We start from the raw sequence: 16,240 nt of genomic DNA on the forward strand, positions 1-16,240 counted from the left end.
GCCCTGGCGGCGCCGCCGTTGGCCACGGCGGGCACGCCTGCCGCGGGCTCCTCCTCGTCGTCCGCGAGCTTGTCGCCCTCGGCCTCCGCCACCGGGTCCTTGGGGGCCTCCTCCTCCACCTCCTCCTCCTCGGCAGCACCCTCCTCCTCGTCCTCCTCGGCCGCCGCAGCCGCCTGGAGTAGAGGCGGGGGGCACAGCAACGGCACGGCAGCGTCGGTCGTCGAAATGCGGAAGCCTCGAAGGCGGTGTGCGCCCACAGCTGCGCTGGCCCCTGCCTGGTCGTGTGCCCGGTGGATGCCAACCCACCGACGACCGGCCCCAGCAACTCTCCGTGAAGCAGGCCACTCCCTTCCCCCCGTTAGCCACCCCACCTTGTCCCTCTTTTCCTCGTAGTCCTTCTTCTTGGCCTCCAGCGCCTCGATGGCGGCCGGCACGTCGGCGTGCGTGGTGGGGGCCTTGACGCCCAGCTTCATGAACGTCTTGAGGTCGTCCATGCGCAGGGCCAGCTTCTGCTCGGGGCGTGTGTGCCGAGGTCGCGGGGGTATTAGGGAAAGGCAGCGCAGCGCAGCGCGGTGGGGTGGAGGTGGGGATTACCCTGGTCTGACCCAGAGTGAGGGGGCGCGGGGATGCAGGAAACGAGGCGGCGCAGCTGCGGGGTAGCGCCTGCCGACCCATCCGCGACAGCCGGCCAAGCACGCTCGCAGCCAGCCCGGCGGGCCTCCGTCGGCCGCTTGGCCCGCACCTTGGTGGTCTTGTCCGCCGCGGCGGCGCTGGCGCGCGCTGCCTCCTTCTTGGCGCCCTTGCCCTTCTTGCTGCTGGCGACCGAGAAGGCGCCGTCCAGGTCCTCGTCCTTCTTCTTGAGCAGCTTCATGCCGGGCGCCGGCGCCTCGTCCACCGCCTTGGGGGCGGCCGCAGCGGCCTGCGCGCCGCTGCCCACCAGCGAGCGCAGGTAGGCCATCGCCTGCTCGCACTCGTACACCTGCGGCGCGTGCAGCAGGGACAGCGGCAGGGGCGGGGCGTCGGCGCGCCCAAGCCGCGGCAACTGCTCACGCGCACAATCTGAACAAACCACATTGCGGAACAGGTTTCGCATGTGTTGCCAATGCTCCCTTGGCACTCGCTTGCACGCATCTTGGGGGCACGACGCTCCAGGAGGTGCCCCGCAACAGAGTATATGTCTGAAACCAGCACGCGTGCGTACGCACACACATTCGGTGAACCGCACCTCCTGCTCGAACTTGTTGGGCTTGTGGGACTTCTCCGCGGCCTTGCGCTTGGCCTGGCGCTCCTCGTACTCCTTCTTGCGCTCCTCGTTTTTCGCCTTGCGCTCGTGAGCAAACCACACGCGCCACGCGCGGTCCTGCTTCTTGAACTCCTGCGGGGCGCACGCAGTTGAGGGAGGCGCACGCAAGCACAGGGGGTGAGAGCAGTGGACGGCAGGGGCCGTTGCGGCTGCAGCGGGACTCTTGGCAGGGCTGGCGCCCCCCGCTGCTGCACCTGATGATGCAGTCCCCAGCAGAACACCACACAGACCAGCCCTTGCACCGCCGCGTCGCCCCTGGGTGCGCACGTCACCAACCCTTGTCTTCGTCCCACCTGCCACTTGGCGTTGAAGGCGTCCCTGATCTCGGACTGCTTCTTGCGCAGCGCGGTGATGATCTCGCTGGCCTCCTTGCGCTCCGCGATCAGCGCGGGCACGTCGCTGCGCGCCTCCGTCTCCTTGGAGCGCAGCGCGTCCAGCTCAGCGTTGGTGGCCTCGCGCTTGGCCTTGATGGCATTGAGCTGGGGAAAGGGGGGCCGGGGCAAGGGCAGGGGGTACGTGGTGGGGAAGGAAACGGGTCTGGGTGCGCCCCGCAGGCAGACCCAGGAGTGGCCTCCTTCAGCATCTCCTCTGGTCTGCATACCATGCTGGGTTAGCCCATCATCCAATGCTCAAAGCCAAGGCTTGAGCACGACAGCCCACCAACGCCCCACACAAAACAACACAAATAAGCCGAGCTGATGCCCCGACCAACAGCCCCCCCCCCACACCATCCATGTGTCCTACCACAACTGCCAGCAAGCGTTCACGCTTGCACGTGAACGCATGTCACCCGCCCCACCTGCTTGTCGATCTCCTGAATCTGTGCCCGCAGCTCCAGGCTCTCCGCCTTGATCACGTCCAGCCGCGCCGACAGCGCCGACGCGCGCACCGCGTTGGGCCGGTCGGTGCGCTCCATGCGCTCCTTCTGCTCGCGCATGCGCTTCTCCTCCGCCGCGCTCACGCTCTCGTGCGTCAGCTTGAACTCCAGCCTTTGAAATGGGGCGCAAAGGCGCCGCGGTGTGCGGTGCCGCGTGGGAACAGGGTGTCGTGTTCCGGCAAGACTGGATGTCACGTAAGCCTCACCCACAAGACACGACACGACGAGTGCGTGACGCCCCCTGTGGCGCCACCCCCCAGGCCTCCAAAGTGCACATGCGACGCGTGACAAGCCATTCTGGTGGTGTCCGTCGCTCTTCGCCCCGCATATCGTCCTTGCCCGGCAGCCCCCTCCCCAACCCCAGTGACCCCCCCCTCACTCTGCGACCCTGGCGTCCAGCGTCTCCAGGTTCATGGGGCCCCTGCTGGCGTCACGCAGCGTCCGCAGCTCGCTCATCAGCTTCTCGCGCTCCGTCTTCTTGTCCCCGTCCTCCGCCTGGAGGCGCTGCTTGCCGCGCTGCAAACCAGGGAAAAGGGGCAGGGCCGGGCGGCATTGGACACGTTCGCGGCGGCGCGCTTGCAGCCCCTCATGCGGGCAAAGTTTGATCACGACAAAACCGCATGCACCCCCACACCCACTGCGATGGCAGTGTGGCGCTTGCTGGCCCGTGTTGCGCCCTCGCGACTGCCGCGGCAGGGCTGCGATGCATCCACGCTTCTTTACAGCGCGCGGTGCGCACCAGCACGGTGTCCCACTCAGTGCGCAGCTGCTGCAGCTGGTCGCGCAGCTTCTGCTGCTCGGGTGTGCCACCCTTGCCGGTGTGCTTGCTGTCCAAGATCTCCTTGATCTGCTTCTGCCTGAGGGTTTGAGCACGGAAACGCGCCGTCAAGGCAGCGAGGCAAGAGGGGCAGCAGGCAGAAGTTGGTGTGCACCGCCTTGCCGCCGACCACCGCTGCTCACATGCATTCTTCCCATGAGGAAGTGCGGGCTGCTAGAGCAGGAATGGGCAAGGCCAGGGCATCCCTCATGTCATGGAGCCCAAGGCGGCAGCCGAGGCTGGTGCGCCCAAGGGGCCACGTCGGCAGCAGTGGCAACCGCCAGCACGCATCCCAGACCGCTTTCCCCACATCAAATCCCGCCCACCTGTTGATGTATTTCACAATCTCGTCCTGCAGCAGCTGCACCTGCGTGTTGCGCTCGGCGTCGTCCGGCTTGTTGGGGCGCTTCACCCTGCCCTTGATCTGCGCAGGGCGCCCGCGCAGGGTCCGAGGGGGAGGGCGGTTTGACCAGGCGGGCAAGGGCCGGCGGTTCGCCCTTGCCACAGCCCCATGCGGGGGCCTGCAGACTTTTAAATCCCTTCCAGAAGTGTAAGCTGCAGATATCTTTGGGTGCCGGCGAGCGTGGCGTGCCAGCAGCAGCGGGGCGCAGAGGCGGCCATGCCCAGCCGTCCCCAGGTGGGCAGCAGCGCGTTGGGCCGTGCACGCCGGTCCGCATGGGCCCGTCTTAAATGGAGAGCAGGCAGCACACAGGGCGAGAGCTCACCCTAATGAGCAGGCTCTCGTCGATCGGCTCATTGGAGAGGTCCTCGCGCTCCGGCCTGCTGCCAGCGACCTGATCGACCGCCTGGGCCGGGACGGGCTCTGCAACCACCTCCTCCGCAGCCACAACGTTCTCATCAGCCGCTGCCATTTTAGTGGATCCCGTTCCTTGGGCCCCGCTGTGTCGATCAGAACTGGGGCACAACCACCCGGGAGCACGCAGTTCGAGGCCCCAAAAGAAGAATGGCAGTACTCAAGCAGAGTATTGCTGTAGATGGTGGCCGGGGACGTCGAGCTTTTCCTAGGGTCCTGCTTCCTCCCCTCTTGCTGGGTACCATCAGTCATGGCAAATGGCGCCGGCCATTTTCACACGGGACCTGACGTACTGTACGCCAAAACAACAGCATGGGCTTTGTGGACGGGTCACTTGTTCATGAGTGAGGCTCGAGCCAGGAGGGAGGCTGCCTGTGCACCCATCAGATCAGATCCCGCTTCAAAGCCACGATGGCTTTGCAGGGTCTGCCTGCTTATGTCATCGAGGTGGGTAAATATTGACTAAAGCTCATTACGCATGATGAAGAGAGGCCTGCCCGCCAAGGGGTATCGCCGACGCGGCCGCCGTCCCGCCCTAGCTTGTCGTGCCACTGCAGTGTCGAGTCATGTTGTGCGAGCGGGCCCCTGGTCAAAAATCCTCTGCATGTCCCCCCGCGTGACGCCGCCGCGCCCCACCTCTGGGTTGACTGCGCAGCACCTGGCTGAGTGCGCGGCAGCGGCGGAGCTGGATTATGGCCGCAAGCTGCAAGCAGCGGAGGCCGAAAACCAGCGGCTCAGGAGGCAGGTTCAGAACCTGCAGGCCGCGGGGGCGGCGACACCACGCCTCTCCCAGACGGCGGCCGTCATGGTGACGTCTAACACTCCGGCCTCGACAGACATGGCGCTGCTCAGGTGCGGAGCAGCAGGGTGCCGGGCATGACCTGGTGGCTCGCGCATCCCGCGTACCCCGCCGGGTGCGGCGCCGTTTGCTGTCTCCCACATCCTTTCTGCTTGCGACACGCGGGACGCCGCCGCTCATGATGGGAGCTGGGGTGAAGCAACGCCTCCGCCGCCCAGTCGGTGCACCTCATGCGTGCGCGCTGAGTCGCCAAGAGCCCCTTTGCTGTCACGGGTTCTGTTGCACCCCACCAGGATCCAGAAGGACCAGCTGCAGGGGCAGGTCGACGCGGTCATGGCGGATCTGGGAGCGCGCAGGGCAGAGCTGGCGGCCGCCCGCCTCCAACACACCCAGGCGCTGTCGGACGGAGAGGCCGCGCGCCGCGCGGCGGCCGCTGCCGCGCAGCGCCAAGGAGAAGCCGAGGCGGTGGCGGCGGCTGCGGAGGGCGAGGCTGAGGCGGCACGGCGCGCGGCCGCGGATGCGCGTGCAGCTGCTGTGGCGGCGAGGGAAGAGGCGCAAGCAGCGCAGCAACTCGCCGCAGACGAGCGCTCGGCGGCAGACGCAGCGGTGGCCCTGCGAGGTGCGGAGGACCGGCGTGCTGAAGCAGCAGCGGCCGCGGCGGCCGCTGCCGAGGAGCAGCTGTCTGAGATGCGGCGTGGAGCGGCCGCCGCAGAGGTGGAGGCCAATTCGGCGCGCGCTGAGGCGTCGCGTCTGCGCACAGAGGCCGAGTCGCTGGCGCGGGAAACGGAGGCCGCGCGCGACGCGGCGGCAGATGCGCAGCTCGCGCTGCAGGCCGCCAACGATGCACGCGCTGCGGGGCAGGTTGCGGCGGCAGAGGCGCAGGCAGAGGCACAGCGACTGCGAGAGGAGCGGGACCGGCTGGCTGCGGAGGTTGAAGAGCTTCGCTCTGCCGCGGCTATGGCGGCGGCATCAGCGCCGGAGCAGCGGGCTGACGTGGCCGCGGCGGACGTGAACGCTGAGGGCAGGGCGCTGCAGGCGCGCATTCGGGAGCTTGAGCGGCAGCTGACCGACAGCCAACAGCAGCAGCAGCAGCAGCAGCAGCAGCAGCAGCAGCAGCAGCAGCAGCAGCAGCCCCAGTCAGGCCAGGAGCTGGACCAACCGGCAGGTCAAGCGGAGCCCCGACCATCTACCAGCGCCATCAGCGGGCGCACCACGCGCAGCAAGGCGGCCCGCCCGTCGGCCAGCGGCGCGAGCGAGTCGCAGGGCCACACAGCACAGGTGGATTCGGGACCAATGACGCGCCGGCGCTCGCACGCGGCGGGGACCTCTCTCAGTGGCGGCCGCGCGGCGAGGGCGGCGGGCTCTCAGGACACGGCCGGCGCCCGCCCGAGCCGTGCCACGCGGGCCGCGGCTGCCCGAGAGGCGGAAGATGATGCAGACAGTGCAGGAGCTGCCCACGACGGCCACGCCGGCGGCGGCGGAGGCAGCGGAAGGGGCCGCGCGACTCCCGGGCGCTCCGCCGCCTCGTCCGCCTCTGGCAGTGCAGGGGCCAAGAGGAGCGCGGGGACGGCGGCTGCAGCGCGGCGTGGCGTGGAGGGTCGCAGCAAGGTGAGTGCCAGCTGCCGCTGGGGAGGTGTCTGCTGGTGGGGTGGCTCCTGGGCTGCAAGGGAAGGTGGCTTGGCTTGCCAAACATTGTTTTGCGAGCTGTGGCCGCCTTGTTTACTCGAGTCTGTTTGGGTAGGTGCGCAGGCGCAGTAGCACATGGCTACATATGATAACTCTTGGGGCACAAGCCCTTGCGTGAGCGGTATGCATGGCCACGTGCGGTCTCACGCATGCACACGTGCGCGTGCACACACACATACACACACGCCCGTACACATGCGCATTCACACACACGCACGCTCACATCTACAGGCCGCGTGTCTATCCCCGCTGGCTGAGGGTGATGCTGAGGGCGAGGAGGTGGACCAGCCCAGGAAGAGGAGGGCCGCCACTAGGCAGTGACATTATGGGGCCCCACAACAGCAGCATGGCAGCCAGTCGTCACAATGGCCCGGCCGTGGGGCGTGGCGAGCGTCACAATAGCAGGCATCAGCATACTTGTGCTAGGCTCGCCCAGCAGGCTTTAATGCAGTGATTCTATGCTGTGTAGCAACCTCACAGCAGCCAGTATCCGCAGCTATGCCATCCGTGCAGGGGCTTGAGATGGAGATAGTCCAGACATCTACAATTCAACACTCGATCTGTTTGGCTTTTGCCACGCAGAGTCCAGCGTGCTTGCGGCATTCCGCCACAGCCAGTCACTCGAGAGGCACCCAGCGTTTTTTGAGAGCGGGCGATCCGGCTGCGCTACCGTCTTTTTGGCCCGGCAATCGCTTCACCGCCGCAAGCTCGCCCAGCTTTGTGCTGCAGCACAGGCCTGCACGCGCCGCACTCAGTCACAGTCAGCAGGAATGTATGCAGAGGGATGAACCCCATGGGTCTCTGCCTGCGTGTGCTATTGGGGGGGAACCCCATAGGCAGGTTTTCGTCCATCGTGCCTTTTGCAGCACCGCACAGCCGTTGAGCTGGAGGTGGGCACCTGCACACAAGTTTACAAGTGTAGCAAGTCACGTGATTGTAAATGTTGGGAGTCCTGTGCTTGTTGGACACGAGAATTGAAGCCACGAATCCGCATCAGTCAGCCGCATCCTCACAGGATGAGTTTTGCTGAGGGCAGGGCCCCTTGCGGCACGGCTGCGGCAGGTGCGTCCAGCTATGCGATCTTGACTAGCTCAGTCTGCAGGGTGGGCGGGTCAGATTCAGTAGTAAGAGTGGGTTGGATGTGCAGGTGACAGATTTGAGGGGCTGGTGAGCCTGTGTGGGTTGTGAAGGGGTGCTGGCAGGTCACAGCAACAGCATGCATCGTCCTGCGAAGGCGCTCCGACACATGTGCAGGTGTGCTGAACGCCGACGGATTGCATGCAGGCTGCCACCCCTGCTGTGTGCACCCTTGGTGTACGATGCGTGCGCTGCGCGTGTGCTCACATCAAAAATGAGGGTTGCCTTTCCGGGGATGCTGGCGCCCGCGCCGCTGTCGCCGTAGCCCAGGTGGGGCGGGATCTTCAGCTTGCGCTTCTCGCCGACGCACATGCCTGCGGCGCGGGGCGGCGCAGCGGTGTCAGACGTCACCACGCATTGCCATGCAGTTTTGGGAGATTGCATGGGCGAATATTTGCTACTATGGCTGCAATGTGATGCTGTGTGAATTCACACCAGCTACCGCTGCAAATGGCAGTGCAGCGAGTAATACAGGCTAGGCAAGGATGCCCCCACACATCGTCACTCTTCCCCCCTTCCCCTGCCCCTCCCCCACACCGTTGATCCCGCGGTCCCAGCCCTTGATGACGCGCCCCTGGCCCAGCTCAAAGGTGATGGGCTCCCCACGCTTGAACGAGTTGTCAAACTCGGTGCCGTCCACCAGGCGGCCAGCGTAGTGCACCGACACCGTGTCGCCTGCGCAGTGGCGGCGGGGGCAGTGCCACAAAAGAGGGTGTGCGTGCGTGCGACACATGCATGTGTGTATGTTTTGGTGTGACAGAGAGGTACAGAACAGCACTGCGACTGGTGCTGCGATTTTTGTTGTCCTATGTCGATCGAGCTTGCCGCCCAGAGATGGTGGTTCTTCGGCGCACGGATGAAAGCAGCCACCACGATGTGGTTGAAGCATGGCTAACAACCCACCAGGCTTGGCCTTGCGTGCTTCGTCGCACCCCTCTGAGGAGAGAGGTGGGGGTTGAGCGCGCCGAGGGTCAAGGCAGCGTGTCGGAGGCAGTCAGCCGTCATGTGGGGTAGACTTGAGTCAGCAGGTCTGGGCAGGCTGGGCTGCCACACGCTGGTCAAACGTGCGGTGGCGGCCTCGTAGATGCCGGCCAGCAGCACACGATCCGACGGCGTACAATAGGCAACATGCAGCAGCTGCCACAGCTGATAGGGTGGCTTCTACATCTCCACCTGCACTACGGTAACCCCACAGCAGCGCACCCCACCCACCTGGCTTGAACTTGACGCCGATTTGCAGCTTCGTCACTTCCTGCAATGCGGTGGAGGGTTCGAGCAATTTTCAAGCGCCATGCAGATGTATCGCGCAAATCACCCTGGGCTGCCCTGCTGGATCCAACCCGACAGCTTGCAGGTGAGAGACGAGACCGTGAGCAGCATGCTCCCCCGCTGCGCGTGGCTGGAGCCAGAGCTTGTGGCAACTTGAGTCCAGTGCATACAGCGCACCTTCTCCACCTTCTTTGCCTGTGCCAACGCACCCAGTCCCATGCACAGGGCGCAGAGCACCAGCACGATCGCGCGAGAGGTGATCATGGTGAAATGTGATCAGTGCGAGTTGCTGCAAGGTTTGATAACGACCAGTGATCTCTTTGGTGTATTATGTGCACACACTTCTGTTTCACAAAGGACGTTCAAATGAGTTTGGGATGGGTGATCTACCTGTCGACTAACCAACTCGACTGCGATTGCGGTCTGCTGTGGACCTGCTGCAAGGCCACAGGAAAAGCTCGCAGAGCCTATGAGCACCGCAGCGGCGCCCATCTGCGTTGCATCTGCCGCCACGGCTCTACCTACGCTCGGTTGCTCCAAGCCATGCCACGTGCGCCCCCGCAACACATTGCGAATTGGCGCGGGGAGGCTTTCCAGGATCAACTGGGTCTCGTGAGAGATGCAAAATTCATTTGCGGAGAGAAAGGGTCCAAGTTGAGAGGTGAAGGTCGCACTTGCTGAGGTGCAGGACACAGTAATGGCTCCGTTTGTGCTGAGGTGCAGGACAGTGGCTCGTTCGTGCTGATGTACAGAAGGACACACAGCGCTCTCTCGTGCAGGTGAAGGACACAATCGTCGTGAAATTGGGGACGCGCCCCTCTGTGCAAGGTGGTGAGCTTGGCAGGGGAAGCAGGCCCTCCTGGTTTGACTGCGCCCCGCTGTGGACGCTCGCGCCCATCAATGGTGGAGGGCTCCTCAGAGAAGCTGCCGGCAGCTGGCCGCTGCCGTGCAGCAACCCATGAGCTGTGCCCGCCTGGCACCTGCCCTGAGGTTGGGACGGCCTCAGGTGGGCCAGGTGTTTGGCAAAGGCGGCGAGCAGCTGCTGGTGTCGTTTTTTCCTGCAGGGCCTCACCGAGCACGTGGCACCAGGGGCAGGCACAGGCACGTTGAGCGCAGAGGGCGGTCGCTGAGGCGCTGGAGGCGGTTCCGGTAGCCTCACGCCTGCCGCGGAGGTGGCACGATTGCTTGCTGGTAGGAGCTGCGAGCCTGCTGCGGCCCTCCGTGTGCACTGGTTGCCGCGCGCTGTTCTACGTAGGCAGCTGCTCATGGGCCTGTGGTGCACCGCAGCTGTGGCTCGCCCCTGAGTGGGCGTGCTGAATTGCAGGGGTGGTGTTCAAGCTTGAACGAACCATGGTACTGTAACAATCGACAACTGGGAGTTCGTCGCCATCGAGGCGGCCGGCGAGTGCAGGCCGTCGCACGTTGCAAAGGGTCGGCGCTGCAGCTGTGTGGGCACCTTGCCCTGCAGCGGGGGCTTCTTTCTATATGCTCCAGCATCGCGCCAGGTGGCAAAAATCTGGTTGCACACGTGTTTGTGGCAGGCCCTCGCAGCATCTTTGATGTCATATTCGCAGGTCCAGGGGCGCAAACTCTGCAGTTTGTGGGTTCTACAAGTTGTGGCAGGCAGTACACGCAGAAGAACCTGTGTGGGGTCTAATATGTGGGCTTGCACCTGGTAGGGGGGAAGCCTGACGAGGGCCTGGGGCAGCAAAATTCACTTGCTGCCATGCAAGCTCGCCCGTTTGCTCCGTCCCGCTTCGCACGAAGAGGGCATCCCCGGGCGTCATCTTTGTTGCTGCTTCAAGCTGCACCTCCTCCCCACCCCTCCCAGCACCTCGTCCCAATCCAGACGTAATCGGGCTCTTAATCCAGCTCACCCCACCTCGCGCACCGTCCAGAACGCCGTGCGCCCCTTGCCATGCACCGGTGGCTGTGTCGGCGAGGCACAGTGCGATATTTCCACGGTTGCATTTGTGCCATGTGTTTCAGTGTTGTGGATGGCTGCACAGGGTTTAAGGACAATCCAAGTGATCGACAGCTTGCTCTGAAACGCTTTCACCTGCAAAAGAAGCTGTTGTTGAAGGTTCTTGATCTGGGTTGGCCTTTTTGGTTTTTTTGGCAATTCCCCCCTGGGAAAGCCTGGCAGGCATGCAGACGCTTTCATAGGAGATTGTTTGTGATTTAAATATCACAATCAGGCCGTCTCTCGTTGATCCAAGCACTGTCGAAGGGGCAAGTGCCCCGCGATCCTGTATTGCTCCCGTCCCTCACCAAGCTGGCTGGGAGTTGTGCACGTATAGTTCTTATCTTACTTCTGGTGCACCAGGCAGTGTCTGCTGCGATGCCTTCAGCGGAGGGTCCTGCCCCTGCCGCGCACCCAGAGGCCCCTGCTGCTGCCCTCCTGCGGCGCATGCTGCCGGCGCATGCCCACCTGTTCGACCTCCGCCTGGTACCTCTGTCGCCTGATGCGCCCCATGGTCACTTCCGCGTCGCCACACGCGCGCGCCGCGTGGCTGTCGAGGGCACGTCGCCCGTCGAGCTCGCTTCGGGCGCCCACTGGTGGCTCAAGCACCATGCCGGCTGCAGCGTCTCGTGGGACGCGACGGGCGGGCCGCAGATCGACGCAGCCGCGTTCGGCGCTGCTCGCATGGACGAGCTTGGGGGCGTGGGCAGCGACGAGACCGTGCGGCGCGCGGTGCCCAGCACCTTCTACCAGAATGTCGTCACTGCCAGCTACTCATTTGCGTTTTGGGACTGGGACAGGTGCGCCCGGCAGCCGCAGCACTGCGACACAGGCCGCGCGGGGATCGATCGGCGGCGCACGATGCAGGGTCAAGGAAAGCTGAGGTGGCAGCCGACGTGGTGCCATAGCCGCCCAGCTTCATGCTGCCCGCTTGAGCAAGCAGCCCTTGCGGGGCACGCAGCCATGTGGCGTCACCGCCCGACCCGCATGCGCGCATTCCATGCTCGCGTTCCCAGCGCATGCGCCCGCAACGGCCCATGCAACGGAAACAAACCTGCGTGCTGCATATCCCCTTGAGGCGCGAACCCGCTTCCACTGCATGCGCAGCACGCCCCCGTAGCAGCGCCCGCCACCACGCCCTCTTGCAGCGCGTGCTGCCGACTCTGCGTCGCACGCTCTCATCCCCTTCCTCCCACGCATGCGCCGCCGCGCCGGGCAGGTGGGAGCGCGAGCTCGACTGGATGGCCCTGCAGGGCGTCAACCTGTCCCTCATGCCCCTGGGCGCGGAGGCGGCCTGGCAGGCCGCGCTGCAGGAGGAGTTTGGGCTGGCGCCCGACGGGCTGGCCGACTTCTTCCCCGGGCCGGCCTTCCTGGCGTGGGGGCGCATGGGCAACATCCAGGGGTGCGCAAAGCTGCCTCTGGGCCACAGGGGGCCGGCGGAGCCCCGCGCAGGGGCCCTTGAGTGTGCTGCGCCGCGCCGCAGCAAAGGGTCCCGCGCTGTGCAGCAGGTGCACCCCGGGGTGCCGCGCTCGCAAACGGTGCGCCAGGTGCTGTCTGGGCGGCCCCTGTGATGCCCAACGCTTCCTGGCTGCAGGCGCTGGCCGCCTACCTCCCACCCCTCCCCCTGAATCCCTCCTCTCACCAGATGGGGCGGCCCCCTGCCGCCTGAGTACGCAGCCAAGCAGGCCGCCCTGGGGCGCCGCGTCGTGGCGCGCATGAGGGAGCTCGGCATCTCGCCCGTCTTCCCGGCGTTTGCTGGTGAGCCTGGGGGCCCTCCGGTCCTCCATCGCATCTTTCTCGCCACAAGCAGTCAAACGCGCACGTAAGCACCCTGCGCCTGGCCGGCATGTGCATGGTTGGGTGCTCGTGTGTCTCCTGGCTCTGATGCCGCACCCACCCCTCCCTCTTGTTGGGGAATCCGCAGGCTTTGTGCCCCGCGCGCTGGCCGCGGCGTTCCCTGACGCCCGCGTAGTGCGCAGCAGCAACTGGTGCCACTTCCCGGAGGTGCGGCGGCAGCAGGTGGCCAGGGGCGCCGCAGGCCCAGGCGGCCAGCCCGCCGGCTTCCAAGCGCGCGAGGCCTGCGGCTCAGCGCCCGCCAGCCATGTCCTTCAGACAGCACCGCGTGACAGCTCTTCCGAGGCGGTGGCGAGTATCCCCCCTTGCAGACCCCGTCCTCTCCCTCCTTTAACACACACACACACACACGCACATACACACACGCACAAACATACATTCCAACGTGCTGCGCTGTCGCAGGCCTACTGCTGCCCACTGCTGCTCGACCCCCAGGACCCGCTCTTTGCCCGCGTGGGCGCCGCCGTTGTGCGGCAACTGCGGGCGGCTTTTGGGCCGGAGCCCCCTGGGAGGCGGTCGTACTACATCGCAGACAGGTCAGGGGCCGGGCACACTGAGGGACACGTTGATTTCCAATGGATGCCGCCCCTGCCGCAAGCCGCCATTTACCCCGTGTTGCTTGGCACCTGAAATACTCTCACTCTTGGGTCACCCCTGGGCAAAACGTTGTGCACAAGCTCGGATTCTTGTCACATCAACGTTAAAACATACTCCTCCCACCCCTCCACCATGCACGCATGCGCACTTGCACGAACCAGACTCCTCCTTCCCCCATTTACCCCCGCCTGACCCGCCGCATACACACACTGTTGCCCACAGCTTCAACGAGATGCGCCCCTCCAGCGCCGACCCCTCCTACCTCTCCGCCATCTCGGCCGCCATCTACAAGGCCATGACTTCCGCAGACCCGGGCTGCGTGTGGGTCATGCAGGCATGGCTCTTCTTCAGCGACTCGGGGTTCTGGCAGCCGCCGCAGATCAAGGTGAGGCCCTCCCCCTTGATTCCACTCACAGCCTGCCGCCGCGCGACGCTGCGCCCCGGGCGTGGAGTTTGCCGGCGTGTGCGTGCTGAGCCAAGCTTCTGCATGCCTGTGGCTTGGCAACCTGCGAGGCCTGGCTAGTTGACGTCCGCGCGCCGTTGGCCCGCCGTGCTGCTGCTGGGGCCTGTCAGCAATGCTCGCTCAGAGGCACGGCAGGCGTGCGCAGACACATGCCCTCACACTGAGACGCACGCACACGCACACTTCAACACACTCACCTGCACTTACGCACACACATATACACACACTTACACATACACAATTACACACATCCACCTCACGACCAGGCCCTGCTGGCTGGTGTCCCTCGCGGCAGCCTGGTGGTGCTGGACCTCTTTGCGGAGGAGCACCCAGTGTGGACCCGCACAGAGGGGTTCTACGGCTACCCCTACATCTGGGTGGGTGCCGCGCCTCTGGGCACACAGGAGCGATGGGTGCTGCATGGTTGCCTCATGCGCCCGGGGGTGGTGGGTCGCCTGGCGGCTCGGACTCTGGCAGCGGCAGCCACGCCGGCCCTAGCGGGTCCGCTTGCACAGGAGCGGCTACGCGCGCATGGAGGTGCTGGCAATGTACCGCGTACTCAAACGCATGAGCAACACAAAAATGCATTTCCTTTGCACGCGCGCGTGTGCGTACGCGCACGGGCGCATACGCGCGCGCACACACACACACACACACACACACACACACACACACACACACACACACACACACACCTTTTTGAATACAATTCACACACATGCAGTCACGCACACACACATCACACCCTCAAATTTCCGCTTGATCATGCGCCTTCACGTGGCATTTATCTATGCGCAGTGCATGCTGCACAACTTTGGGGGCAACAATGAAATCTATGGCGCACTGCCAGCGGTTGCAGAGGTGCGGCGACGATACGACGGCGGCGCACAGTGGGGCGGTCCTCACCTCTTACAAACTGGGCTGCCTTGTCTGTGCGGGCTTGCGCCTGTGGTCGCCACCCCCAGTATGTGAAGGGACCACGCCGCTTGTCGTTGCCGGCCTGCTGATCTGTGCATGTCTTTTGAGCACCAATCCCGCCCCCTTCCAAAACGCCACACTTCTCAAAACCACGCGCAGGGCGTCTCCGCCGCGATGGCGGCCTCCGCCGCGGCCGCCGCCCGCACAGGCGACCACCACCGCGGCTTTGGGGGCGGCAACCTCGTCGGCGTCGGCATGGCGCCCGAGGGCATCGAACAGAACCCCGTGGTCTACGAATTCATGGCGGAGATGGCCTACGAAGGCCGCGCCGCCCGCCTGGCCTCATCCGGGGCCGCCAGCGCGGCCCCTGGCTCGGCGGCCGGCGCGGATCGCGAGGCGGCGGCAGCCGCAGGGGCGGGTTGGGCGCTGGATGGGGGCCGCCGCGCGTACGACGTCTGGATGGAGTCGTACGCGCTGCGGCGCTACGCGGCCGCGGGGCGCGCCGGACCGTCGGCCGCGGCCGCGCTGCGGCGTGCGTGGCGGCGGCTGGGGCGTGGCGCGTACGCGTGCAGGGACACCGTCCACAACACGGTGGGTGGGGTGCTGGCAGGCCCAGAGGGTGCGTGCGTGCGCGTGTGCCTGCATGCACACGCACATGTGCGTATACTGGCACGTTTGCGTACGTGCACATGCAAGCACCCACATGAGCATCGAACTCTTCGTTGGCACTGCGTGCCTGCATGTTTCGGCGTCGCACCCCTGGCGCCCGCTCATCCTACAGCAATGCCAGCATCAACCCGGGCTCATGTTGCCCTCACATCCCAATGCCCCTCCTCCTCTGCCTTCTCTCCCCCTCCCCCTCAAAAGGTGTGTGACGTCCCGACGAGCCGCCCCGGCCTCTGCCGCGCAGAGATCCTCGGCTGGGGCCTCGCCCCCCACTCCTGGTACCCGCTGTCGGAGCTGCGCGCCGCCCTCGGGGACCTGCTGGCGGCAGCTTCCGCGCACCCGGACCTGGCGGGAAGCTGCGCGTTCAGGTACGACGTCGTCGACGCGGCGCGGGAGCTCATGTCAAAGGCGTCGGGCTGGCTGTGGGCCGCGGCGGCGGGCGCGTACGCGCGGCGGGACGCGGGGCTGCTGGCGGGCGCGGGCGCGGCGCTGGGGGCGCTGCTGGACGACATGGAGCGCCTGCTGGCCTCCCACGAGGGCTTCATGCTGGGGCCGGCGCTCGCGCGGGCGCGCGCCTTCGCGGGGCCGGGTGACGGGGACGGCGGCTGTACCAAGGCGGCGGAGCGGCGGCGGCAGCTGGAGCGGCTGTACGAGTGGAACCTGAGGACTCAGGTGAGGGGGCGCGGGGCAGGGGCAAACGGCGCGGTGACGGGTCCGGGGCGTGTGCTTGGGGGACGCACTGGGGCTGGGTGGCCCGCAGCCTGGGGCTAAGGAGGGTGGTGCTGCCTGCATAAAGGGACGCGCGCAGTGACTGGCACCGACCTTCTGACCCCTGTCCCTCGCACGCCCCAATCCGGCAGCTGACGATCTGGGGCACGTCGAACGCGGCAGGTGCGGCCCAGTGCGCGCTGCCCCCGCGTTACGCTGGGTCCCGTCCATGCCGCCACTGTCTGTGGCGCCGTGGTGCCCGGTCCCGCTTCGCGCGCACGCCCCTGCGGCCGCGGCAGGGGACGCCGGCCCCTGGCGTGCTCGCTCTCAGCGGCGGAGCAATACGCGCATTGTCCCACCCCTTGGGAC

At 65.8% G+C, this 16,240-nt stretch overlaps 4 protein-coding genes across 4 annotated transcripts in view; 2 read left to right on the forward strand and 2 right to left on the reverse strand.

Annotated features, from left to right (window-relative positions):
* Positions 1-3,869, reverse strand: part of MNEG_4923 (hypothetical protein) — a gene marked incomplete at both ends in the record, with an annotated part of 4,734 nt that extends 865 nt beyond the window's left edge. Inside the window, 10 exons of the mRNA XM_014046600.1 lie at positions 27-173; positions 372-509; positions 743-979; positions 1,226-1,375; positions 1,597-1,782; positions 2,103-2,292; positions 2,560-2,696; positions 2,920-3,037; positions 3,324-3,421; positions 3,723-3,869. Coding sequence (XP_013902054.1) covers positions 27-173; positions 372-509; positions 743-979; positions 1,226-1,375; positions 1,597-1,782; positions 2,103-2,292; positions 2,560-2,696; positions 2,920-3,037; positions 3,324-3,421; positions 3,723-3,869 — 1,548 coding nt within the window. The remainder of the gene's footprint in view (positions 1-26; positions 174-371; positions 510-742; positions 980-1,225; positions 1,376-1,596; positions 1,783-2,102; positions 2,293-2,559; positions 2,697-2,919; positions 3,038-3,323; positions 3,422-3,722) is intronic.
* A 353-nt stretch (positions 3,870-4,222) lies between these two features.
* On the forward strand, positions 4,223-6,617 carry MNEG_4924 (hypothetical protein; the record flags this gene model as incomplete). Its single annotated transcript, XM_014046601.1, has 4 exons — positions 4,223-4,258; positions 4,467-4,663; positions 4,904-6,218; positions 6,528-6,617. 4 exons carry the CDS (start codon positions 4,223-4,225, stop codon positions 6,615-6,617), a joined length of 1,638 nt encoding a protein of 545 aa, XP_013902055.1.
* A 751-nt stretch (positions 6,618-7,368) lies between these two features.
* Positions 7,369-8,966, reverse strand: MNEG_4925 (peptidyl-prolyl cis-trans isomerase, FKBP-type; the record flags this gene model as incomplete). The annotated part of the gene is made up of 6 exons (XM_014046602.1): positions 7,369-7,392; positions 7,641-7,747; positions 7,971-8,108; positions 8,337-8,369; positions 8,646-8,685; positions 8,880-8,966. 6 exons carry the CDS (start codon positions 8,964-8,966, stop codon positions 7,369-7,371), a joined length of 429 nt encoding a protein of 142 aa, XP_013902056.1.
* A 2,077-nt stretch (positions 8,967-11,043) lies between these two features.
* On the forward strand, positions 11,044-15,974 carry MNEG_4926 (alpha-N-acetylglucosaminidase; the record flags this gene model as incomplete). The annotated part of the gene is made up of 11 exons (XM_014046603.1): positions 11,044-11,465; positions 11,885-12,067; positions 12,311-12,423; positions 12,590-12,684; positions 12,922-13,055; positions 13,339-13,501; positions 13,846-13,956; positions 14,378-14,440; positions 14,657-15,088; positions 15,365-15,835; positions 15,924-15,974. 11 exons carry the CDS (start codon positions 11,044-11,046, stop codon positions 15,972-15,974), a joined length of 2,238 nt encoding a protein of 745 aa, XP_013902057.1.
* Positions 15,975-16,240: the final 266 nt, after the last annotated feature.

This window comes from Monoraphidium neglectum (genome assembly GCF_000611645.1).
Source record: "Monoraphidium neglectum strain SAG 48.87 unplaced genomic scaffold scaffold00708, whole genome shotgun sequence".
Classification (NCBI taxonomy): Eukaryota; Viridiplantae; Chlorophyta; class Chlorophyceae; order Sphaeropleales; family Selenastraceae; genus Monoraphidium; species Monoraphidium neglectum.